The sequence below is a fragment of the Rissa tridactyla genome, chromosome 1 (assembly GCF_028500815.1).
Source record: "Rissa tridactyla isolate bRisTri1 chromosome 1, bRisTri1.patW.cur.20221130, whole genome shotgun sequence".
NCBI classification, from domain to species: Eukaryota; Metazoa; Chordata; class Aves; order Charadriiformes; family Laridae; genus Rissa; species Rissa tridactyla.
The window spans coordinates 35,842,252-35,869,639 of NC_071466.1; the positions used below are offsets into that span (position 1 = coordinate 35,842,252).

At 42.9% G+C, this 27,388-nt stretch overlaps 1 protein-coding gene across 9 annotated transcripts in view; it reads left to right on the forward strand.

Annotated features, from left to right (window-relative positions):
* The window catches only part of ENOX1 (ecto-NOX disulfide-thiol exchanger 1), a 380,407-nt gene extending 370,533 nt beyond the window's left edge, over nucleotides 1–9,874 (forward strand). For all 9 annotated transcript variants that reach the window (XM_054206709.1, XM_054206718.1, XM_054206658.1 and 6 more), the window contains 3 exons: nucleotides 2,542–2,644; nucleotides 5,643–5,728; nucleotides 8,922–9,874. In XM_054206709.1, the coding sequence (XP_054062684.1) occupies nucleotides 2,542–2,644; nucleotides 5,643–5,728; nucleotides 8,922–9,053 (321 nt within the window). In that variant the 3' untranslated portion in view covers nucleotides 9,054–9,874. The remainder of the gene's footprint in view (nucleotides 1–2,541; nucleotides 2,645–5,642; nucleotides 5,729–8,921) is intronic.
* Nucleotides 9,875–27,388: the final 17,514 nt, after the last annotated feature.

The following is a 27,388-nucleotide window of genomic DNA, read 5'->3' on the forward strand; positions in this document are numbered from 1 at the left end:
CACAGAATCATAGAATCATAGAATTGCCTGGGTTGGAAGGGACCTTTCAGATCGTCGAGTCCAACCATCAACCTAACTCTGTCAAGAACCATCACTAAACCACATCTCTAAGCACCACATCTACCCATCTTTTAAATACCTCCAGGGATGGTGACTCAACCATTTCCCTGGGCAGCACGTTCCAATGCTTATTAACCCTTTCAGTGTAAAATTTTTTCCTAATATCCAATCTAAACCTCCCCTGGTGCAACTTGAGGCCGTTTCATCTTGTGCTATCGCTTGTTACCTGGGAGAAGAGACCGACCCCCACCTCGCTACACCCTCCTTTCAGGTAGTTGTAGAGAGTGAGAAGGTCTCCCCTCAGCCTCCTTTTCTCTAGGCTTAACAACCCCATGCAAACTCTTCTCTTATTTCTGTTTCTTGCCTGGGTTTTCTTTCACTATTCTTGGATGTCATGGCCAGCAGTAGATGAGTATTTGCATTAACCTTTGGCTCTATCAGGAGGGGAATCAAGAGTACTAGACAACTTAGAGCATACTCCTGCTGCTATAATGTGTCCTGTTCATTACAACACTACAGGAGTGTTAGTGTCAAGGTGATGTAGCTGCCAGAGCACTCAGGCAGACCATTATTTTAAGAGGGGATCACTGGAACTCTTGAACTGAAGACTCCCTCCTACCTGTAGGTGTCTAAATCTGTGCTGTCAGTTCCCCTTTGCAGCCAATGAGGAATATAAAATAGACACCTCTAAGGTCCAATGGATTTCAACCTAAAGTAAATAACTAAAACACATGTCAAAAAAGTTATTTCATTTCTACTGACTAAAAGGGCAGCAAAGGCTTACATGTACTCAACTCCACATAGATCTCTGGCCAGGAGGTGTGCCTCAGTTGGCCACTACAGCTGCAGCAAACCACAGGTGACTCAATGCATCTCAAAGCCCCATCAGAGTCCCTTGTTGCTGGGAGCTAAGGATACACATATGCGTGTACGTCACTTAAATGCACATATAGTTCCTTAGCTGACACATGGCAACTTGTTCCTCTTCACAGCGAGAGGGAACATTTGAAGCCATGATGCATCTGAGCCTTCCGGCACTGCATGTGGGGTAGCTGCTCCTTGCAGCCAGCCTATAAAGAGCACAGAGTACATCACTGGGTTGGTTTTTTTTGTTGTTTCTTTAGAAAAAAAAAAATAGAGAATGAGGAAGTGCCTGACTCTTTTTACCAGTCTCACAGATTGCGGAGCCTTTACTCATCTATAAAGAAGTACATGACGTATTTTGGAGTCTTTGCCTTTTTTTTAGCATGGGTTATTCACACCTCCATAAATGCCCTAGAGCAACCCAAGCCCAATGTATCTCTTTTATCGCCAAAAGTGCTTGCCAAGAATTTCGGAGTAAGGCACCACCCCAAGTGCATGTTTTAGGTGGGCCACATCATTACACTGAATAGTGCAAATTTGCTTGCATTTGGGGCTGCCCACTCCCATGCAGCCTCCAGCTCCTTATCTTGACTCCCCCAAACAGAACAAGAGCGGCATTCCTGCACAGTCCCACTTCACACTGCCATATCTCCAGCCCCATGCTCTCTGCCTCCGAGGTTTTGCATGGAATTGCTGAGCATTTCGCAGAGCAGATGCAGAAGCGTGAGTCACTGCCTCACCAAGGAGCGAGTTACTGCATATCAGTTGCTCCATGGAAACAGCCCGTGTATACGCTTGGATATTGTGCAGTGCACTTTGAGGCCACTTACATGCCTCTGAAATAGAGTTAATTTGTTTACTTCACATAAACCCAGGAGAAGAGCAATCTGTGTTGCACAACTGCCTGGGTACTTCTGGTGGAGCATCGAGCGTGATAGCTTGGCCGAGATTTGGATGGTTCAGGCCACCTGGTTGCAGAAAAAGGAGCTCAAAGCAGGAGCCTTCACTTGTTTGTCCTTAAGGCAGTTCTCAAAACAAGGTAGCTTTATGCAAACCACCTGTTAGGAATGGTCCCTGAAATGTGCTGACCCCCAAAACGTGCCTGGAAATCGTTTGGGCCAGGAGCCAATGTCATGCCAGGCACTGGTCAAAGAGTATAACCGGGTAGATGGTTCTGCTCCAGTAGCTAGAAACATTGCTAGGGGCTGCTGAATTTACTCTTATAGCTGTAGCTGAATGTTTCCATCCATGTTCCCTAGAGGCGGTCTTTGTTTACAGCTTTAATAGCTAGAAAATGTGAGTTTTTCTGACCATCCCCACACTTTATAGCACATCTTTCAAGTTGTTATAATGAAGAAGCGCTAGCAAAAAAGTTATTACTTACTCCACAAGCAAAATCTCTCTTCTCGGCAGCTCTTGGCATAAAGGTACTTCAAAAAGGGTCTTAATATTCTGCAAGCAAATCAATTATTTATAATTGTCTTGTCTTTAGATGTGAATTAAAGTAACGATCTTTCTTACAGAGATGAAGGGAAGCAGACAGGTTTAATCGAAGTAAATGAAATCTACATGATCACCTGTTTTGTTTTGTTTTGTTTTGTTTTTTAAACTTTATAGGAAATCAATGTATTGACAGTAGCATTGGTCAACCAAGACAGAGAAAAAAATTCAGAGAAACGAAGCCCAGGTCTAAAATCAGAGAAAGAGGCACTATTAATAGGTAAGATAATCCTAAAGAAGATTTTCGATAACAAAATGCCTTTTAACAAGTTTTTGTTTTGCATATGTGTTTACATACATCTGTGCTAATAAAAGTAAAAAAAAACAAACCCAAACAACATATTTTTTTATTCTTCATCTGGATTCATAATGGCTTTTAGTAAGAGAAATCCTAAAATACAAGTGAACTTATCCTTTCTGAAAAATTCTGCAGAGGTTAATGAAAGAATTTCAGGTATGAAGAAGATTGCAGGATCTGCGTTTAGGTTTGCAGCATGAAGGTATGAAGACTTTATTTATATCAAGATTTTGCAGGCTAGAATTGTATAACTTGTTATCTGATTATTGCACAAAATGGTGAAGGAGAAGGGGATGGCAATAATATTAACAAACTACCAAGCAAAAAAAAAAATGTGTATACTGGATGTTTTAAGCAAGCCAGATTTATGCTTTTGACATTAGGTGAGGGAATTAGCAATATGAATATTTATAAAGAATACCACAAGGACTGTCATATCCTTTACCTAGAATAAAATCTGTAAAATAAACTCTTAAAAGAGTCCCGGAAAGCTAAAGCTTATGGGCAGTGGGCCAGCTAACTGGTACCTGGCATTCAGGCACCATGCTACCCTTGGAGGGAACGTGCCCCATTTATATCCGTGCATGCTTTGCATTTGGGTTTCAGTGGGGCAGGTTTTCATGGAGCCTAAAGGCCCACAGTCCAAAGTGCTCCCTACGGCATGGTTGCCATTAACAGGAACGCTGACCCGAAAGGCCAGGTTTCATTTCTTTGGTTTGGTCTTTTCACAAAATCAGCGGTATCCCGGTAGGTGATAGTTCCAAAAACTACCTTAATGTGTTTAAATGCAACTCATTTGCATCTGCTAAGCACCAGGAAGGTTGCTGGCTTATTGCTGGGGCACGAAAGCAGACAGTTCAGACCAAAAAGGTCATTTAAAAGTGAAGAATATGTTTAAATGTTTAAAGGGCTTAGTGCACAAACTTCCCATGACTGGTGAGATGTGGAACAGTGGGACGTGCAGAAATGTATGAATTTATTTGATTTTGCTCGTTATGATAAATTTTGGAACTTTTAATTGTAACGGGGAGTATTTGATCTGTTCGAAGATAACTTCTGTGGGAAGGGTAGCAAGGATGGGGTTTAAAGAACAGAATAAAACCTTTTTATTTTCCAGGTCACTAATTATTTGAGTGTAACAAGTGGTGGCGATGTACCCAAGTGGGTCCCACCCACTAGCTGTCCAGTGGCACACTCAGATAAAACAGTGTAATCTCAGTCCAGATGTTACTGGTCATAAAGCCCCCACAACTGGCTCATTGTTACAGTTCAAAGGCAAAACATTGCTCAGGATGGATTTCGTGTTGTCTCTTCCTCTGAGGCATGTTCAGGCGTGGCAAGGGAGGAATGGGCCCTGCCTCCATCCATTCACTAAGGTTGTCTCTATTTTACAAAAGTCAATATTGTCTTAGAGGAAAAGAGCATGCAAGAAAAAAATACTCAAAAGTTACCATGGAACTCCAGTCCATAACTACAAAATATTTTCAAGTGACTTTTTATGTACGTTATATGAAAGAGCTAGCTTTGAACATCCTGAATTGAAAAAGCCTTGGGAGCACACATAACAAACGCAATGACGGTGGTAAAATATGATTTGAATACGAATTGGATTTCCAATCAGCCCATCCAAGTGTGGTGGGCTTGGCTTTTGCTTCAAGAGCTCTTGTGTTTGCGCTCACGGTCACGCACAGCACAAAGAAGGCAACTGCTGCTAGGACCCGCCGTAGTATAAAATTAAATACATGCCCCTACCTTTGCAGGATCAGAACTTTGTAAATGCTGTGGGGAAAATGAGGGAGGAAAAAAGGTATTCTTTGCAAAGCCAGTCTAAAATGAGTTAAATTTTACTTATCATTTTCAACCATGGCCAGTATTTGGGGAAAAATGAAATCCAAGATTATCCTAATTCATTCAGCATCAAGAAAGCAGTATGGCCTGCAGTACACAAGATACAGTGACCCATTTTTGTCATTTGTAAGCATTTTTAATCCTGGTGTTTATGCTTTAAATATAAGGAACTTCCCCTGGGGTGGTTTAGCTAAGAAACCCATCCAAACAGAGTTGAAAATATTTGCTCTGATTCTTACAGTTCAACTCTCCCCAAACAGTAAGTAACACACATGCCATTTTGTATTTTCACTGTTTGTTTAGCAGAGGAGAAATTTGATAGTGTTTTTAATAGCAATTCCAGTGCCCCAAATCTCGTTTTCTCTGGTCGTCATTATTACACTGTCACTTGATTTTTCACTGCAGAAAAAAATCTCAAGACTTAGATCCTGACTTCTCCTAAGCCATTTTTATTCCCATACCTTTTACAATGATCCTGTAAATAACAATGAAGACAGACAGAACTGGCTGTCTTTTAAGAGAAAGTAAATAAGTAAATATGTCACACGGGATTTGTGTTTTCTTTAGCAGCAGTTAGGGGTAATATGGATTAAACACTTTTCATAACCAGCATCAGCATAATTACTAGAAAAATTTGAGGGAGTGAGGTTTCTGACACAATTATATGAAACGTTTTCACAACAGAGCACCCAGTGAAGGGGAAAAAAGCAATAATTTTACCATTACAATATCCACAATTTTATATTGGTAAATCAAGCATAAAATTGGTAGTTGAAATGCTTCCAGCAAGTCTTTGTTTAGAAATTCCTTTATTCATCAGTATATTATCTTGGTCACTTAGTTGCTAACTGCTGTCATTCCTGGAGATGAGCTATTGTGTTTACCGTGTTATTATGACTGTATTAAAAATGTGCCATTTTGTTATGTTTATTGGGTTGTGTAAGAAAAAGAAGAATCATAATTCATACTGAAAAACCTGCAAGAACAGACTGTTCAGAATTATTTTGCTTATTTTAATGATATATTGTCTGAGGTAATTTCAACACTTTGTGTGCATTTGTTTTTAATACAGGTATCATATCCACATTTCTTCACGTCCACCCTTTTGGAGCCAATATAGAATATCTTTGGTCTTACATGCAGCAGTTGGACTCTAGGGTAAAAAAATTTAATCAAAATCTGTTTTCTCTATAGAAATATTGTATTATTCTTTTCTGCAGGTTAAACTCTTCGTGCGTTTCCATTAGAAAGATAATGGGATATGGGGCCTGGGGGTTTGCAGTCTTTATTCATCCGCAAATTACAGTGCACGTGCTTGTGTTGAGGTCTTTGCCTTGCGCTATTTAGCTATTCTTTGTGGCAAGGAAGAGCAGAGCTTTAAATAGCAGAGACTATCACCTGATTTTATGATACATGATCCTGAAATACAGCTGAGGAGACGGAAAGCGGAACAAGAGGCAGGTGTAGTCATGGCCATTAAAATGTGCAGAGTTTCAGGGGGTGATTCCTTATTCTTCTAAAAGTTGTTAGTCATGGGTCGCACTGAACATGAACGTTCATGAACACATGAATGGCCCATGAAGCATACCCTTTGTCTCCACATGGAAGCGGAGAGGGCCTCGTAAAGGAATCAGCTGACCCTATTGCTACATTCAGAGAAGGCATGGCCGACACAAAACTGAGCACAACACACTACAGCGTGCAAAGTGTTTTTTAATGCGTCGGTTTGCACAGTCCATAGCCAATACCTGTAGGATAAGACTGTTTGATTTACTTTTACGTACCAACTGTAGGGTGAGATGAAATCAAGCCCCAAAAGTGCCTATTCTTCTCCACTGAATATTAAGCAAGTCAAGGGTGAGAAGCTCAGCTGTGAAATAGCCACCTTTGATCAGGTGAATGCTACTCCCAGGTGTTAAACAACAGCTCCGCAAGATGCTAGACTGCATGAGATGCTTAGCAGATGCAGGGGTCACCCTGCGGTTAGCCGCAGCTCTGATCCACATCTTCCAATATTCCACTGGACATGGAGAAAGCGGTACTTGCCCAGATCTTCTTGCACTTGGAGTCAGGATGCAGCTGTGGTGGGCACCTGTGCTCAAAACAGGAGTGGCATTCCTTGTGTGGTGCTTATTGACCATGGTAACATTTTGTTCCTGAACACATCCTCCAGCCATGCCACCCATAGCCAAGGTCACCTTCCAGCTGCTGTGGCGGGCTATTTTGATGGGCTGCTTCACGCCCCGGGAGGATCCTTCCTCTGGTTCTATGAAAAAAAGTATAGCTAAAAGCAGAGGAGATTCTGAGGTAGAAGCCCACTGGAAATAAGACAGGTTGCGTAGAGGAGTGAAGGAGGATGATTAAGTTCTTAGGCACTATCTTCAGGCCATGACAGCTCAGACTTGCTAGTGCTTTACAGTCCACTTTTACCCACAATGAAAAGGCAGTAAGGGATAAAGACAGTAGAAAGAGGTGAGAAACTGGTGAATTTCAAGTTTGTTTATTTTAAATCTGATTTTATCAAGACCAGCTACGCCCGGAGCTTCACACCTGCAACCATTCCTCTTCTGCTTCTCTATTCCCTGATCTGACACATGTACATCTTTTTTCATCTTGTTCCCAGTTCCTGCAGCACGCAGTCTGCCCAGTCTCCTCAGTCATCTTTCAAGCCCTTCCTCAACACACAGCATTTGGCCAAATTTCACCTGCTTTCCCCCTCACTGGCCCCTCCAGCTGAGTATCTCTTGAGTGACAACAGCAATCACTTAAAATGCCATCTCTTGGGCTCCAGCCCTGCTGCTCATTGCTTCTGCCCACTGAGATCTTCAACTTTCTCCCCCTCCACTGCTGTGGTCCCTCCTTGTGTGTGTCTGTGGGCTCTGTCCTTCAATTTCTGTGCACGTGAGCAACCTGTTGGCACCTGCAAAGCTGCCGGCATCAAGCCCTTAACTTGCAAACACAGCCTTCATGGAAGAAGCACGTCTCTATCTCTCCGAGGTGCCACCATACCAGCCCCCGCAGCTACCACTCGACCTACCAGCTGCATAATAAACGCGAGCCGCAAAATTTGACCTCGCTGGTTTACTTTGGAAGTAACTGCTTGTAGCAACAAATTACTTTTTAATAGCGCAATCCAGAGATGCAGTCTCAGAGATTAATTTCAATTACTTTCCATGGTTAGCCTGTCATTCCTCACCTGAACGGGAATGATAAGGTCAGCGTACCCATGCGGCCTGAGGGCTTGGTGTAGAGCTCGGATACATTGCGCAAAGGTAACCAGCTATCCGTTACTGCCATGAGAGTACGTAAAAGATGGCCCTGATTACTTTGGGGCTTTAGACTGCCTCCCACACTGATTTTTGGTGCCACCTTTTAACAAATCATTTAATCTTTCTGCTGCACTAACCTCTTCAGGAAAATAAGAGGTGATAGATATTTTCTTGCCTCCCTTGGACGGAACGAGATATAATTAGCATATTTTATATTTCTATACTGTTTTAACAAGAAAACTTTTCACCATGGAAGGCTCCTACTAATATGAATAAGCAGAAATAACATCATTGACAGAGAAGCCTATCAAACCATGGAGATACCTGTGAACAACAGGCAGAACCCATAGATTTCTTTACTGTTCCTTTCATGACCATCCCTTTAGAAGAAGTACCAGTAGGATAAAATGGTTCACTTTTCATGGCTGTTCCATTCTTGACTTCCCTACTGCCTTTGTGAAAGTGTTTTTTGCAATAAAAGCATCTTTCCCAGTAGAAAGATGGTCAGTCATTATGGTTTCAAAACCATAAAAAGCACCCTGAGTAATGCCGAGTCAGGAACTTTACTGACTAGTTATCTGGGACTGCTGAACTGGGCCCAACTGGGAGAAGGTGGCTCCATAGGGTAGCCCTAAGTAACAAAAGTGAGCTGATTAAAAAGAAAGTCCTGTGTTGGGTTTTTTCAAGAGAAAAACTGATGGAGCCAGGAGGATTCAAGAGCTCACGGGGTGAGAAGGAAGAATAAGGTCCCATTTGCTTCTTCCTCCTCCGCACGAGTATCCCCGCTTAGATGGGCTTCATCCCACACTGTGTGGCAGCAGCCCCAACGTAGCAGTTGTCATTCTTTTACAGTGGGATCCCACTTACAAAAGCAGAATCGTTCCTGCAAGGAATCTGCATTTGCTTTGGAGTCTGGAAATTCATGTCAGGCTAAGGTTAAAAAAAATAATACTGGTTGGTTGGTTTTCATCTGGCCTGGAATCCACCCCCTTAACCCTCTCCTTATTTCTGTTCTCCATGTTTCCTCTTTCCAATTACAGGGCAGCTTTCTCACTTTAGTTTTACCTTTATTTCTTTCTCAGATCTCTGCAAATGAGATAGAAATGCTTTTGATGAGACTGCCACGCATGTTTAAACAAGAATTCACTGGTGTAGGAGCAACACTGGAAAAGAGGTGGAAGTTTTGTGCCTTTGAAGGAATTAAAACTATCTGACTGTGACTAGTAATGAAGCTATGCAGAAGAATTCCTAGAGCATGGCAGGGTTATAAAGTATTAAAGTAAGAAATTTGGGTTTGGGCACATAGTAGTATGTTTTCAAAGTTATCCAAGCCTAATTTTAGTTACATTTGTGACGTTCTCTTGTGAGTGGAAATGTAGTTTGTGCACCAGTTCCTAAAACAAAATAAAATTTTTAAAAAAAGTTTCAAAATGTGACAGATCTGTTTCCTATGAAAACTGAAGAAAGATACCACAGTCATAATGATTTCAAAATACTACATGTCCTACATCTAAGAAAAGCTCATTGAGCAAACGGTTAAGGAGAAAGATTGCCCGGTTATGGTCGCTAAGCTACAGCAACGTATATGTAATATGTAGTAGAACTCATTAAGTTTCGTTATTGAAAGTTCTTTCTGTTTAGTAAGAAAATTGAGTAATTTTGCAGTGAGGAAAAGCATACCAAAAGAAAACTTGAAGATGTGTCTGAAGTTATTGTATTTTGTAAATTAAGTTATATGCTGTACCAGGGATTTTTGCCTTATTGAAAGAGGCCTGAAAATGTGATTGGAGTCCTCAAGAATGCTTTATCAAGAATATTATTTTTCTAATGTAACTATTCTCCATTACAAGTTCTTTTAACATGGATTGCATATCAATTTTCATAAACATGTAAATAAGGAGGAAACCAGTGTTACTGTATTGTATTTGGTATGTAACATTCAGGTTTATGCATCAAAATAAATATTCAGTTGCATTACTGTTACAAATTTTATAGCAGATATATTAATTTTTATCAATAAATATGACTTCTACCATATTGTTTGTACAAGTTTTTCTTCTGATGTTTTTGAATTTTTATCAATCCAGCAAAAGTCTCCACGCATTTTATCTTTTTCCTACCTAAACTGGTAATTGCAGATAACTTGGTGAAATTAATTAGTAATCAAAAAGAGCTTGCAATATTAGCTAAGATTAAAATCATTAAAAATATTGGTAGAGGAAGTACCAGCATGGAGCTTTCTTTAGCTGAACAGATTTCATTTATTTTTTTCAGACAAGCAGCCAGGTTAAAAATGCACACCTTCAAATTTCTCATTTTCGGTGTTGTGTTGGGTAGTCGTGATGCATCCAATTTGTTACTCCTTCTAGTTCCCAGCTAATGCTTCTGGCCTTTGGCCAGGGAAGGAATGGAATAACTCACTTTTGGCGTTCCTTAAGCAGGGGCATTGCCGTAAATTATCATTTAGGGTTTACTGTCAAACACACAGTACTCCAACACTCCTGTAAGACCCAGTGAAAGCTGAAAAGTGCGTGCATCAACACACCAGGAGAATGTGTCCAGCTCTGGAGCCCTCAGCACAAGAAGGACATGGACCTGTTGCAGCAGGTCCAGAGGAGGGCCACGAAGATGATCCGAGGGCTGGAGCATCTCTCCTATGAAGACAGGCTGAGAGAGTTGGGGTTGTTCAGTCTGGAGAAGAGAAGGCTCCGGGGAGACCTTATAGTGGCCTTCCAGTACCTGAAGGGTGCCTATAAGAAAGCTGGGGAGGGGCTGTTTGCAAGGGCATGTAGCGACAGGACGAGGGGCAATGGTTTTAAACTAGAGCAGGGTAGGTTTAGCTTAGACAGTGGGGAGAAGTTCTTTATACAATGAGGATGGTGAGACACTGGCACAGGTTGCCCAGAGAGGTGGTGGAGGCCCCATCCCTGGAGACATTCAAGGCCAGGCTTGATGAGGCTCTGAGCAACCTGATCTAGTTGGGGATGTCCCTGCTTACTGCAGGGGGGTTGGACTAGGTGACCTTTAAAGGTCCCTTCCAACCCAACACATTCTATGATTCTACGATTCTATGAATATGGAAGGAATCACTTCTCCCAGAGCCATACTTTAGAGAACTGCATCGGTACAGCATTTAGCGTGGTGTTGGATGAGACACAGCAGCTCCCTCCAAGTCACACCTCTGTGTAGGCAGAGGAAGCGGCCACAAGAGAGGTGGCCCTATAAAGTGGGGCACCAACAGCAGGAAATATGTCAAATTGCAACAGATGGAGGGAGTATCCAGATACATGTCAGAGTGATGTTTCATTCAGGGTCTTCAATAAACAGCAATTAATGTCAAATGCAATTAGTCATGAAGGAACTCTCCTACATGGCTGTTAGTGATTACTGCTTTAGGACCTATTTCTCTTCTGGCATCTACCTGGAATGTGGAAATATTAAATGAAATGTTAAATGTGTACAAAGGGGAAAAAGAAAGAGGCTTAGCAGGTCTATTATGAGAAAAAAGTTATGCTTTCAGCCAGTACACACAATTTTTTTTTAAAGAAAATATACATCTCTATTATGATTGCTACAGAATCTGTGTTAAGGTAAGTAACTCGGGTGAAGCTAGTAATTATATGCTAGCTATGTTAATGAAAATTAACTAGTTTAATACAAATAACAACTCTTTCTTCTCTTGTGATGATACAGATTTATGAATAATTCAGGCAAAAATGTGTTAGGTCTGACAGCTCTTATTTAAGTACTGTAACATAAATGTATATGGATGGCGCTTAGGCTGGGGAAAAGAGATGTGAGAAAACTTTCACCTTAGCTTTCTTCATGCTGTACTTATTCATTTTATTCTGTCATCCCTTTTCTCTTGTGTCCTCCTGTTTTCCCCTTTAGCTCGTCTCCTTTCCCACTAAGCAACTCCAATCCCAGATAGCCAGAAGACATCGTAAAACTGACAGGTCCTTGTAACCTAATCACTGGATTTGCTCCGTATGCGTTTTCTCTTCCTTTTTCCTTCCTGGGTTTTTCATGTCTCTCTAGACCATAGTGCTTTAGGAGAGTGGCTTTTTAGTTCTTGTGTGGCACCAGCTAAAAGGGAATCTCCTTCCTTGGCCTTTAGATACCACCATAGAAGATCTAAACTTTAAGTATAAATGGCGTGTAGGCATCCTGCCATATTGTAACGTGTCAGCTGAGACCTTGAAATCTGGGGGGATCCTCATGAGGATCAGCTTTGGGCCCCAGAACTGTCTTTAACATTGTGTGCTCAGTGGTTTGGGGGGAAAGTGGATTAAAATGCTCAACTCCATCACTTAGCTGATGAAATGTCCTTATGGTGACCCTTGAGGGATGCAGCTGGCGATCCTGAAGTGATACAATAGGATGAATATCAAGGAAGCCACCTTTGAAAGACATCTAGACTGGGCATTAGGAAGTATTTCTTTACTGAGAGGATGGACAAACACTGGAACAGGCTTCCTAGAGAGGTGGTCGATGCCCCAAGCCTGTCAGTGTTTAAGGGGCATTTGGACAATACCCTTAATAACATGCTTTAACTTGATCAGCCCTGAATTAGTCAGGCAGTTGGATTAGGTACACGTTGTAGGTCTCTTCCAACTGAAATTTTTCGAGCAGCCTGGTCTAGTGGGAGGTGTCCCTGCGCATGGCAGGGGGGGTTGGAACTAGATGATCTTTAAGGTCCCCTCCAACATAGACCATTTCATGATTCTGAGAAATAGTCTATAGTCTATTCTATCTCTTGCAGGTATCTTACTGATATATGGAGAAGACAGTGATGTTCTGCAAGCCAACATTAAATTCTGGCGAAGCACCCTTTAGCCAGCTTGTCTGAGCATTAGTGTCAGTCATCTGATGCCATCATAGCCCAGAAAGATGTACCCCATATGAAATGTGTCACTAGAGGATGGCTGTCAACCCCGGGAGCTATGGCTGTGGGTGACGGGGCTCTTCTTAGCACTGTTGGGCACTACAGCAAAGCAACTTGTGAAAATGACATGAGGTGATGCCACTTAACTATGATAAAAGAAGAAGTCAGTATGGTGGAAAAGAAGACTAGCCTTTCTGTATGTCACTTTATCCTGATGACTGGAACAGAGGCTTGGTCAGCTGCAGAAAAAGGAAGATGTTGAGGTGGTCAAGTGGTATTTAGTGAAATAAGGCAGTGCAGGACCTAAAGCAAATATCTTCAGCTAAGTCAGGGTGAAGGAGGATGCACATTTGGCAAAGACTCAGTCATTTATTTACGGTTAGCAGGATCCTCACAACGATAGTGGGAAAGAAAACAAGGGAAGGAAAGGAGTTATAAGCTCAGTTGGCCTGAACTCCTCCCAGGAGAGCCTTTCAGCTCATCCTCAGCTTTGAATTGTCTTGGAGTGGTGGCAAGGTTGACTTTCATCAGTTTAGAGGGCCAGCCTCTTACTGCACTCTGTTTGATTCCCACTTGAAGGCTTAAGAGATACACTGTGCAAAGCCTCTTGGACAAATGTACATTTCACCCTGCACATTCAAGGGAGATGAGTGTAACCTCTCTGTTAAACTGCATTTTATGCCCACAAGCGACAGCAGTGTTTGCCGAAGACTGCATTATCCTCATAACTAAAAAGGAAATTTCTAATATCTCCTCATGTGATTGCACATAGTGGAGTCTAATTGTTTATTGAAGTGTGCACGTTTCGGCTGAAAGTTGCACGTTCACAACTGCCAGGGCATCACATTCACTTAAGGAACAGCTATACTGAGATTTAGAGAAAATCCTGTATCAAGCCATGCTACATTTAGCTACCCGTCACGTACAGTAAACTCTGTGGAATCTAAAGCTAGAAAAATTGTTGTAAGAGCATTCTGGGTGGTTTGTTTAAGTCAAAATTCTGGTCTTGCAAGCATTGTTTTATTTAAAATCAGAATGGTTTTGACAGTCGGTCTTAGTACGGCAAAAATGTTCTGCGCTGATGTGAGTTGATTTGAGGACCGAAGCTTGGGGAGAGGAAGGGGAAAAGGAATAGGTTGGGTTGGGACATATATTCTTTTTGTGCCTCTAGTGCCAGTAGTAGCCAGGTCCGATACGGGACTGACGTCCACTTTGTCCACTTAAAAAAGTAAAGCCCCGAGTTCAGCATTCGAAGTGTGAGGCTTTTATCATTTTTTTTTTTTCCTGTGAAAGGGTACAAGTTGTCCTTTGACTTGTCGCTCTGGTTGCCCTGATAAGATCTGCAGCTTTTTCACCCCAATTTTTCCCTCAGAAAGAAAGTAGAAACAGCAGCAAATCCTGTCTGGTTCTGTTCTGTAGTCAGTCTCCTCTGGAAGCAACTGCTGAGATGCTCAGGAAAAAAGAAGTCTTCCTACATTTATTAGCATTAAGTGCCTGTAAATCAGGACACATTCTGGAGGAATTCCTTCTTCCAGACTCTCTGAGAGCACAGTCGGTGTGACTGCTTGGACTGCAGAAGGCGACTATTTACTTACTGAGTCAAAACTGAACGTTTCAAAAACAAGTAAGTCAACTGAAAAAGCAGCCAAATCGGGAAATTATGCTTACAAGGTGCAGATCCTCTGACTACATAAACCCATTACATTGAATACGTGGAAACCCTAATTTGTAAACCAAATCAAATGGATACACTCACGAGTACCTTTGATTAAGTGTTTTGCCTCGCACTGGGTAATAAACATTGTGCCTGTTCAGACTTAATGGGCTGACTCCAATGTCATACTCCGTCTCAACAGGGATATTTGGGGGGCAGCAGGAGGAAAAAAATAGGTATTGCTTTAAACCTAACAGAGAGCACTCCTGCAGTCCTTACCACAGCCATATTGTAGCTGTTTGCTCACACTTCTGGCTGGCAGCTACTTCTCGCCAATTTATAAACTTTAATATACATAACACCGAAGTCTAAAAAAAAAAAATCATCCACTTGGACTGCTCGTATCTTCGCCGTGTCACAGTTAATTCTGTAGTGATCCCAATAGCATATGGTGGATTAAAATACATTTCCCATAAAAGCATCGAGCTGTAATCAAAGTTATCAAGTGATGAAAAAGATATTTTTTTGCTTGATAGTGTGTTAGAAGAGATTATCATTGTCAAAATTGTGTCCTTACTTCCTAACTTGATTTTTTCTGGCTGCTTCTAGCCAGTTTTGCTTTTCTCTGCAAGATTAAATAATCCTTTAGTACCGCATATTTTCTCCCTGTGAAGATATTTGTATATTGTAGTCTATTTACTTCTCAGTATTCTTTCCCATAAACTAAACAGATTGAGCTTTTAAGTGTTTTGCTATAAAGCATTTCTCTTCTCTTCCTCGAATCATTGCATCCTTTTTTTTAATATCCTTTCTGATTTTTCAACAGCTGTTTTAAAAAGCGCAGAGAAAAGCTGTTAGGTGAATTAATCGGATCAACGCTGTGTACAGACGTGAAGGCACATCTCTGCTCCCATTCAGCTCTTTGCCTCCTATTCCTGTTCCTCCCCTCCTGTTGGGGGGTTGGACTAGATGACCTTTAAAGGTCCCTTCCAACCCAACGCGTTCTATGATTCTGTGATTCCTATCAGACTATGAGCTAATCACAAATGTCCAAGCAGGAGTCCAAGTAAATGGCTGTTAGGTGGTTTTCTTCATCCTTTGGGTGTAACAGATTCCTCTGCATAGATGCGTTTCGGTATGCTAAAGCCTGGCTTTTCCATCCTCATTGACAGGCTTGTTTGTGCAAGGGCAAAAGTCTCACCCCACGGGGGTATTTTGGGGCTTAGATCCCGTGTGCGGCCTTCAGGGTTTGTTCTTTGCTACGGGGAAAGACTGGATAAATTCTATGAAGTTTATAGCCTTGCGTGATTAAAACAGGGTAATCAGATCCGCTGTCAGGATGTTGGCTGATCGCATCAAGCATTCAGAGGGCAATCGCACAGGCTTTGTCTAGACTAGGGTTTAAATGCGTGTCATTAGCACATATTAGCTGATACATTTTAAAAGTCTGATGCAGAAAAGGCATAATGCCTTTAATGTGAAAAGCTGGCTGAGTTAGGCCCTTGGGCATTGGCGTCGACACTGGTTTGTCTATTTTAGAGTTTTAGAATACGTTAGCCGAGGGCTTGTCTGCGAAGACCAGTTAATTTGGAAAAAGATAGGCTATGAATTTAAAGGGCTACTCCAGAACTCTAAGACCAGAAAGAGATTCATTTTAAGTAGTTGCTCTGAAGTAGCTCTGTATAATAGTATTATACACTTAACCAGGTAAGTTTTCTCTTTTCTTTGTAACCTTCCCCAAAAAACGGTTCTCGTATGAGAGGTGTTATATTTAAAAATTAACCCTCTGCTGCATTTCTGTTTTCACCACGGCTCCTTACTGAATAGAGCTGATTAGGCCGTTCGTGGCTGGGGAGGAGGTTGGAAAACTTGTACACTCTGCAGATCTGGTTGCTGACGTTAAAAGCTGACTTGCATTTCACAGGGGAGAGACACGGTACGCTTCTGAGAGGAGCAGGAGTGGAGCAACAGAAGACCATAAAATAGGATTAAAAATAGAGACCGAAGGGATTTTGTTAGAGCCTGGCATTCCATCAAAAAACCACACAAATCCCAGGACATCCCAGAAGCCTGTTATAAACTAAGATGGGGAACAGGAAGAAAAAGAGATAATATTTCATAGTAAAAATCATTGTAGAGTATGATGGTATTGAATGCATGAGGGTTTCTGAGTTTCCTCAGCTGGTTCTGCCCATGGAGTCAGCTTGTGCAGATGTTGTGTCTGGGACTTTCTAAGAAGGAACTTTCCAAAACCACTCTGCAGTTGGCCCTATCCCAGAAATAAGCTTCTCAAATAATACTAACATTCAATGGCAGAGGAGCCCGCCTTCAAGAAAAACCTGCATCTCTAGCTCTACAGTTCACTGGTTGATAAAGGATGGTGATGTTTGCAAAAAAACCTTTTCTTGTCCTTGAAGCCTAAGGAGGACATATATTACTCATGGAAAGCAAATATTTGCCAGGCAGTCGAATCTCATTTCAGGATGTCATTTCTACCCCTCACTCTGAGTGGCTGTCACCTTGGTGGAACTTGTCACTGGGTTAGATGGAGACAAAACAGCCGAAGTCTCATCAGGGCGGAATCTGCACTGTTCATCAGAAGATGAACAGCCATGGATAAACATCATGCCACCAGTCCAAGGCTGATTTGTTTAATAAAGAATTGCAAGGCAGGAACCGCTTTGCAGGATGATATTCAAAACACGTTTTGCACAATAAAACATATCAACAGAGAAGGAAGCCAGATGGTGGCTCAACAGCAGAAGTTCTCTAAAACACATTTCCTACCCTGAGAGGTTCTTGATTGACAGCTCTGGAAACAGGCGGTTTATTTGTCCACAGGGCAGGACAGGGAAGACATCTAATATTGTCCCAGCAGAGGAGTACAGAAATTACCTGCCATTTCATTTCCATCCTTATGAAGTCCTTGCCTCGTCTATGCAAACTGATTTGAGGCCACAGAACTTCTGCTAGTTAAAAGTTTTGTTTCAGGGCTGGATTTGAGTCTCTGATGTATAAAACGGATATCCTTCTATCCAACTAGGAAGTTATCCAATGACTGAGGAGGGGAAGGCAGCCTTTCTTGTAGTACAAATGAAGCAGCATGCCCTGGTGACCCTATTCTTCCCCCTCAACCTTAGAATCATAGAATCGTAGAATGGTTTGGGTTGGAAGGGACCTTAAAGATCATCTAGTTCCAACCCCCCTGCCATGGGCAGGGACACCTCCCACTAGACCAGGCTGCTCAAAACCCCATCCAGCCTGGCCTTGAACACCTCCAGGGATGGGGCAGCCACAGCTTCCCTGGGCAACCTGTTCCAGTGCCTCACCACCCTCACAGTCAAGAATTTCTTCCTAAGATCTAATCTAAATCTCCCCTCTTTCAGTTTAAAACGATTACCCCTCATCCTATCGCTCCACTCCCTCATAAAAATTCCCTCCCCATCCTTCCTGTCCCCTTTAGGTACTGGAAGGGCGCTATAAAGTCTCCTGGGAGCCTTCTCTTGTCCAGGCTGAACAACCCCAACTCTCTCAGCCTGTCCTCATAGCATAGGTGCTCCAGCCCTCTCATCATCTTCGTGGCCCTCCTCTGAACCCGTTCCAACAGGTCCATGTCCTTCTTATGTTGGCAGCCCCAGAGCTGAACGCAGTACTCCAGGTGGGGTCTCACTGGAGCAGAGCAGAGGGGCAGAATCACCTCCCTCGACCTGCTGGCCATGCTTCTTTTGATGCAGTCCAGGATGTGGGTGTCTTTCTGGGCCGCAAGTGCATGTTGCTGGCTCATTTTGAGCTTCTCATCAACCAACACCCCCAGATTCCTCTCCTCAGAGCTACTCTCAGTCTATTCTCCACCCAGCCTGTATTTGTGCTTGGGATTACCCTGACCCATGTGCAGAGCCTTTCACTTGGCCCTCTTGAATTTCATGAGTCAACCTTCACAATAAGCAAGAAGATTTGGAAGTATGTAGCTGGTAAAAAGTTTCATCCTCATATTATGTTCACACAGAATATGATGAGATGATTTTCAAGTCTAAAGAAAATCTCTGTAGTTTATAGCCATGAGATGTTCTTAAAACAAAGGTTAGTACGGGGAAATGGAGCAGCAATGAAAAAAAAGCATTATCTTTTCTGAACACTTCACTGCTCTTCCTCTTTGAAGAGATTTCAATGTGGAGGCTGAAATCCCCATTGTTTCAAAGGTTTACAGTCAAGAGCAGGAATAACATGGGATTTACAGCCTTTCTTTGGATTTTTGTGGTCCATGAAGTTGAAACATCTGAAGAAAAACATGGAGGTGTGTGCCCGGGTGGAATGGAACTGGGCAGTCGCTTATGTAACACGGAACTGTTGCTTTTCTGCAGTGCAGAGCTTTTTATTTACAGCAATAAAACATGGGCAGATGGTCAGAAGTTCAATGACGTATATCGGTCATGCAATCAGCAAGACATCTGTACATGTTTAAGACTTAGACTTCAAATTTTTGTTTATCTTTCAAGAATGATGAGATTTCTGTCATAAACAGCCTTGAGAAGGACAATGGAGGCTAAGCTGGACGGATGTGAGCAAAGAGCCCTAATCAAAGGCTAACTAGTGACGTGGCTGTCACACAGGACTGTGCAGAGATATTCCACACTAGCAATGAACAGGCTAGTTTGGCCACAGGAGACATCATAGCTGTGTTTGTACAGCCTCTGTCCTGCTCAATATACTCTGCTTACTGCTCCTAGGTAAAGTGATATGGTACTTCTTCCTACATGGTTTCTTCTCCTCAAAAGTTTATTTTGAAGTAGTTCAAGCCTTGTTTCAGGCAGTTAACAAGCTGTATTGTCAACAGAAATCTATGAATTATCTGCAGCAAAAGTGGGTGGGTCCTAATTGAAAAAAGAACCCTGATACCTTCTTCCTAAATTTGCTAAAAGCCTTGAAATGACTTTATTTCCCAGTTTCCAAAGGAGATGGAGTGGAAAAAAGGCTTCCGGAAATAACCAAAATAAGCTTTCAGCTCCCAGACTCATTTGGCTCCTACCCGTCCCAAGTTCCTGAATCCCGGCATAATACAACATTCAGAGGAAAGCAAAAGGTGTTCCAGAGTTTGTCACGTGAGTAATTCAAAGCTTTGGGAAGGTTACAGAAAGGTCCCTTGCGGGCAATCCCAAGATCAATGCTACTGTTCTTCTGTGTAACTAATCTAGAGTAAGGTTTTCATTAACTCTCTTTATTTGATGCATTGTGAAACAAACCGAATGAGAATGTTTAGGCTGGCAAAAAAGCGCAACACCAAATCCCACGTGAGCCCAGCTAAACAGCACATGTCAAGAGCTGAGTAACAAAGGAAGTAACTCTTGATACACAAAGTCTCAGTTTTGCAGCTAAGCGGGAGATGGACAAGTTTAAAGCTATACATGAGCATCAAGGCTCTTCTCCCAGCAGAGATGTTGGGAAATTACCGCTTTGTGCCATGTCATAGAAGTATAACTCACTACCAAAAAGTTCACGTTAATCGCAGTTGTATTACATGACGACACACATATTTGGGCGAAGCCACAGCCCCTTCACGTTCTGACCAGCTGAGTGTCTGAGAGCTGACACCAAATATACAAGCAAGGGAATCTGTGACCAAAACCAATATTAAAGCTACTCAGCGACACTCCAAAAACCCAGCCACACAGTGCATGTTTCCTACCAAGAATTTGCTTTTAAAAGCCGTCAGTAACAGGATTTTCATTGGAATGTGGACATAGAGCTAAAGATGTGAGAGATTTTAGCCACTCGACTAACTTCGCAGAATATCCTGTGATTGGAGACACTCACCACTTCACGCTACAGCCCAGACAGCAGAGCCTAATTTTTCCTTGTCCAGACGAGCACTTTATCTGCTGAACTGTTGGATAAGCTAGATGTCACACTGCCCCAGTTTCCATCATTTTGTGCAAGGTTTTATCCATCCAGCATGTTTTGAGGGTACCTGCAAGACTGATACCCCAACTACAGCTGTAGGTACGCACCTCACTGCTCAGCGCTCTTAAGGCCACTGATGGGTTTTGAGATAGTCCTCAGATGTCTTTGTGGCATATGTTTGTGTAGCCATGATTGATAACCATGGTCTGAATTCAAAGCCTAAGAGCCACTCGCATTCTGTGATACATAAGGAAACACAAGAAATCCAGGCCTTGAAGTATGGATAGGTAGGACATTCTTCCTGGGCTTCTAAGGAGGCCTCTCTTCAGGTCTTCTCAATCCAGGCTTTATCCGCTCTCATCTTCTCTAAGATTGGTGTGGGTTTGTGTATGTGTTTGTGTGAAGTCTCCAGATCATTCAAGTGGCTTATAGCTGTTTATCTCCTCAGCACATCACACCTTTTAATTTTTTCATTATATAATTTGTGTCTATTTTACCGGAAGTCATATATGGGTAGAGGGGAATTGCAAAGGAAAAATGTCTACCAAGCCACTAAATGAAATAAGTGTAATGACAATCTCATGCGTAGGGCAAATCTACCTGTAAATGGCAACCTGTCCAATTTACAAGGAAGCAAGGAATGAAAATTGCAAGTGAGAACCCATAAAGATTTATATAAATGCATAATAGGAATTTATCTTGAAAGATGAAAGGCTACTTATTGAGAGTCATTTTGTCCTGATGGACAAAAAGCTGCCAGTTACTTAAATTTTCATTCAAATATGAGAAACAAGAAACACAAAGTATAGTGCCTGACTGCGACCATGGATTACCAGTCCTTAGACTCAGGCACTGACACTACTACAGCACCCAAATTCAAGAGACCAAGCGTGACTCAAGGCTTCCACCATATGACTGGGGAAGCAGCTTGGCATTTGGAAGGTAGGGACAGAATCCAGCCTTTGCTCAACAGGTCTCATGTAAAAAGGGCTGGACCTTGCCTTCACAGTCCAGCCATACTGGAAAGGAAAACTAGCTTTCACCTTTCACTCAGGACACACTGTTTTTCAGGCATCATGACAAGGTGCGTGATACTGCAGTTAGCTGAGGAGGAATAAGCATGGGGAAAGTGCACTTGGTCTTCACCACAGGTAGCTGCTACAAAATGAAGGGTTACACTACCCAGGCAACGATTATTTTATTCAAAACACAGAAAGCCAGAGCATGTCCATGGCAGTGACTTTACCTCATCCCGGTTTAGGCTCTCAAGCAGACAGATCTAGTGCTCAGTCCAGTCCAGGATCCTGCATTGGCCACCTCATTAAGGGGGTGCTGAATTTATGGACCCGTCTTCATGTGCAAGCTCAGTGGAAATGCTAGATCACAGCCTGTCAGCATCCCTAGAGCCTTCTGATTTGAGCGAGACAAGGGAACAGCCGGTAAATGTTGCCACTTGAAGCAGGGTTGTCAGTGGTGGGGACCGCGATTGCCATTGCCCAGGGTGCTCCTAAATCTGCAGAGCACCACCTTGCTGCTGCTTCCCCCTGAAAGCAACGGCACTCCGGGAAGGAATCAGTCAGCAGAGAACACTGCCGCCGCCGACACGCAGGCAGTGATTTATCCACGCCACCGCCAAAAGAGGCAAGTCACACAAAGGTCGTGGTGCTGCAAAGTAAATAGCTTGCTCTAATGTATGTGGTGAATAACAATGTCTGACATTACAGAGAGAGAGGGAAAATGTATATTTCCCCTTGCTTAAAATTTATGGGCAATGATCAGAATCAGGGGAAAATGTAAATGAGAGGATGAGGGTAGGAAAGGAGTTCCCCAATTAAAATTTTTTTCTCCTTCTCTATCCCAACCCTATATACAAAATGCAACATATGTAATAGATGTATAAATGAGCAAAGCCCGTAGTGCATACCAAATCTGCACTCCAATAATTTGTATTGGAATGTTTTAGCAAAACCTGACTGTGACTACAAACACTTCACAGACTAATTTTCAGATTCATGAGTTTTTTGCTTGGTTTGCCTACATGTTCTCTGAGCTCTGTGCCAAAAAAATATTCCCTTTCTTGCATTGAAACGCGACGCTGACATGTGTCACACTACTTCTTTTGTACAGGCTTAAGCACACTTCCTCTATCTGCTTTTTGTAGATTCGTACGTATTAGACACACATCTTTGGGTTTTAATTATAAAATTAATGTAGACAGCAACCAGAAATAAAGCTGACAAATCTAATTTCCCAAGTAACTCAATATCATCTCAGGATCTCTGAGGAGGAAAAGAAAAAATTATGTCCAAGGGGTTACAAGAATATTTCTAAAGGGGCAAATTAAAAAACAAACAAACAAAAAACCCTGATCAGATTAATAGAGGAGCATTTCCCTAGTGTCAAATCCCATATTTATCACCAGCCAGGAGAATGTGATGGGTTTTTAAACATGAAATGACTTTTCATACTTCTTCCATTCCCAGACACTTAAGGGAAAAAGCTATATAGATATACATCGTAAATGCATCTTAAAAGAAAATAGTTTCTAAAAATAGTTGTTTAATGACCCTATACAGTGCTGTGCTAGCTCAAATCATGTAAACTCCCTCCCACTCCTTAGATTTAATCTAAAACTTTTTTAGAAGTTATTGACCTCTCCCAAGCATTGACAGAAAAAAAGAGGACTGCTGTGAGGTAAGCGGAGAGAAGCTGTCGAGTGACCAGTCACAGCCAGGCTGAGCGCTGCACTGATGAGGAAGGGGTACAGGTAGCTTTCACGTCCCATGGCAAAATGTCACAGATCATAGAATTGTAGAATCTTCATGGTTGGAAAGGACCTTTGAGATCATAGAGTCCAACCATACACACACACACCAAAAAAAACAACCAACCAACCAACCAAAAAAAACCAAAATCAAAACCCACAACCAACCAACCTACAATCTCTGCCACTAGAGCATGCCCTGAAGTGCCACATCTAGACGTTTCTTAAACACCTCTAGGGATGGTGACTCAACCACCTCCCTAGGCAGGCTATTCCAGCGCCTGACCACTCTTTCAGTAAAGTAATTCCTCCTAATATCTAACCTAAACCTCCCCTGCCGCAACTTCAGACCATTTCCTCTGGTCCCGTCATTATTCACCTGGGAGAAGTGGCCAACACCCACCTCTCTCCAACCTCCTTTCAGGTAGCTGTAGAGGGCAATGAGGTCTCCCCTCAGCCTCCTCTTCTCCAAGCTAAACATGCCCAGCTCCCTCAGCCTCTCCTCATACGACCTGGTCTCCAGACCCCTCACCAGCCTGGTAGCTCTCCTCTGGACACACTCCACACAAAGATACACAAAGATGATCCTGGACATACAAGAAAACCCAATAAACTTACACACGAAAATACAATGCCAGCCAGCAGTTGTTTTTTTCTGCCAGGAGGAGGTCAGGAAATACAAAGGAACCCTGAAAGAACAATGTAGCTTGCTAAACAAGAATTTGAACCCAAACTTAGATCCAGTGAGGCTTTTTTTAAATCCGGTTGTTGTAGTCTTCTACTCCTGCGTCCTAGGGGTAGGACAGTGTAGGACTAGGATCCACACGTACCCCTACATCTCTAATTCTCAAGTGCGATGGCGATGCACCAGGCACAGCAGTAATTCTGAGTCTCACATCTGCTTTGCCCATGCCCTGCAGGATGGGTTTGTGGTGCTGGAGCCAGGTGAACACTGCTTTTCACTGTTCCCTTGTTTCCATTTGCTCTAGAGTGGAAACTGGAAAAAGTTTATCTTGTAAAGTCTTTCAAGGCCAAAATGTAGCTTTGTTTATGGACAACATTGTTCTCACAAAGGGAAAGAGGGTGAATTGTAAAAGCAGACGTAATGGGTTAGATCAAGTCTTAACCACCCCAGGGCCCATACCAAGTAGTGGCTTCCAGAGATGATGCCCATGTGTTTATTATCCCTTAATGAATTTTTCTTCCATTAATTTATTCCATTTTTTTGGGGAACTAATAAAAACTTTTGGCACCTGCTGTGCCATACAGCAAGAAGTTACACAATTTCACCATGAAGACGTTTGGTTTTGAGCCAGGCAGTTTAATTTTATATTCCTTACTTGTACTGAAAGAGGAAAAGACATCAAAATTCATTTATAGAATCGTAGAATCATAGAATGTGTTGGGTTGGAAGGGACCTTTAAAGGTCATCTAGCCCAACCCCCCTGCAGTAAGCAGGGACATCTTCAACTAGATCAGGTTGCTCAGACCCTCATCAAGCCTGGCCTTGAATGCCTCCAGGGATGGGGCCTCCACCACCTCTCTGGCCAACATGTTCCAATGTCTCACTACCCTCATTGGAAAGAACTTCTCCCTAATGTCTAAGCTAAACCTACCCTGCTCTAGTTTAAAACCATTGCCCCTCGTCCTATCGCTACATGCCCTTGCAAACAGCCCCTCACCAGCTTTCTTATAGGCCCCCTTCAGGTACTGGAAGGCTGCTATAAGGTCTCCCCAGAGCCTTCTCTTCTCCAGGCTGAACAACCCCAACTCTCTCAGCCTGTCTTCATAGGAGAGATGCTCCAGCCCTCGGATCATCTTCGTGGCCCTCGTCTGGACCAGCTCCAACAGGTCCATGTCCTTCTTGTGCTGAGGGCTCCAGAGCTGGACGCAGTACTCCAGGTGGGGTCTCACCAGAGCAGAGTAGAGGGGGAGAAACACCTCTCTGGATCTGCTGGCCACAGTTCTTTTGATCTACCCAAAACTGCTATAATGATTGGTCATTGAACTGCTGTGAAAATTCATGCTCCAAGTCAGCCTTACAGCTTGGTAGAGTGCAGCTCTTCTTGGCAAGAGCAGAAGTCCCAAGCACAGCCTTCTTGACCTCAGTACGGTGATGATTTCTTACAGCAGTGATGTTGTTGCATGCATTGAAGATGTGCTGCTGGAAGGAGTAGGTGGTGATCACACCTTCATTAGGCAGTCTGAGGATTAATAGATCAATAGAAATGGTCTGTAGGTGAATCTGACCGCTCATATCAGCTGGAGAGAGGCTTCAGTCACCTCCAGCACCTTCTGCTCCACTCAGTCATCGTGGCCAAAGGTTGTTTTTGCACCAGCAATGACTTATCACCCCTGTGAGGATAAGGAGGTCTTTCACCCAGCGTCAGCAGTGTCATCCCAGGTAACAACAATCTGATCAATGAATGTGATTTTAATGGCAAGTCTGCATTTAGCTAGACTTGGTAGATCAATGTAAAAAGTTGTTACAGAGCTGGTTGCAGTAGCTCCAGCGTTAAGTTACCATTTCCTAGGTAGGCTGATCACAACCTAATGATTATCAATACATTTGTTTGAACTAGTCCCCATGTGCAAGATAGACTGAATATTTCCTTTCCCAGAATATACAATCAATTGTAAAACAAACATCTGTAAGGATTCAATATATGCACATAAGAGGGTCAGACCTTAGTCTCCAGAGAAGCTGGTGTCCTTCTCCACTGTCCTCAATAAAAGAAGCCAATATCTCAGTTCAGTGAGGAAGACTGAAAGAGCGGGCTGAGAGAACTGTGGAAGAAACTCATGAAGCTCTTCCCAGGGCCACAGAGAAACTCAGAAATATCTTCATGGCACCATGCTCTCTGAAGGCCACAGCTCTCTTCTGGAGAACTGAGCTGGAGCTAGTCTACAGACTGCCTAGCAGCCCAGCTCAGAAATGCGACATGGACAGTGGGATTGAGTGCACCCTCAGCAAGTTTACCGACAACACCAAGCTGTGCGGTGCTGCCGACATGCTGGAGGGAAGGGATGCCATCCAGAGGGACCTGGACAGGCTTGAGAGGTGGGCCCGTGCAAACCTCATGAAGTTCAACCAGGCCAAGTGCAAGGTCCTGCATGTGGGTTGGGGCAATCCCAAGCACAAATACAGGTTGGGGGAGAATGGCTTGAGAGCAGCCCTGAGAAGAAGGACCTAGGAGTGTTGGTGGGGGAAAAGCTAAACATGAGCTGGCAATGTGCTCTCACAGGCCAGAGAGCAAACCGCCTCCTGGGCTGCATCAAAAGAAGTGTGTCCAGCAGGTTGAGGGAGGTGATTCTTCCCCTCTGTTCCACTCTGGTGAGACCCCACCTGGAGTACGCGTCCAGCTCTGGAGTCCCCAACTTAAGAAGGACATGGACCTGTTGGAACACATCCAGAGGAGGGGCTACAAAGATGATCAGACGACTGGAGGACTTCTCCTATGAAGACAGGCTGAGAGAGTTGGGGTTGGTCAGCCTGAGGAAGAGAAGGCTCCCAGGAGACTTCCAGTACTTAAAGGGGCCTATAGGAGAGATGGGGACAGACTCTTTATGAGGGAATGTAGCGATAGGATGAGGGGTAATGGTTTTAAACTGAAAGAGGGGAGATTTAGATTAGATTTTAGGAAGAAATTCTTGACTGTGAGGGTGGTGAGGCACTGGAACAGGTTGCCCAGGGAAGTTGTGGATGTCCCATCCCTGGAAGTGTTCGAGGACACGTTGGATGGGGCTTTGACCAACCTGGTCTAGTGGGAGGTGTCCCTGCCCAGGGCAGGAGGTTGGAACTAGATGATCTTTAAGGTCCCTTCCATCCCAAACCATTCTATGATTCTATTCTGTGATTTAGCTCAGGCTGACGTGGACCATATCTGCCTGCCAGAGCCAAGGTGGAAATTGAGACCCAGAATTCCCACTTAATTCTCCAGTCTATGAAAATACTAATTTAATTCATAGCCAAGAAGTGCTTTGAGATTCTTGTAGCTTTCAGCCTATGAACCTTGATGACTTTTCAATCACTTCTTTATCTTATACAACATCACTCTGAGTTTTGCATAAACATACTTGGACTCTAACATGCAAAACTTACTGGAATCTTGTAAAAGCTTTCACTTGGAAGTGGAATTTATGCAAGTGTATGTTAATGATTTGGCATCTTAAAGGGGTTATTTTGAGTGCTATCTTTAACTTCATTACCATTAAATTATTCCAAAGAAATGCTTGCAGCTTGTGGCCTAATGCTTTGAACCATTTCAAAAATTCGTATGTAGAGTTTGTCATCGTCCGCAGTCAAGAGGACATTTCAACAATGGGAAACAATTAAGCAGCTTTTGGG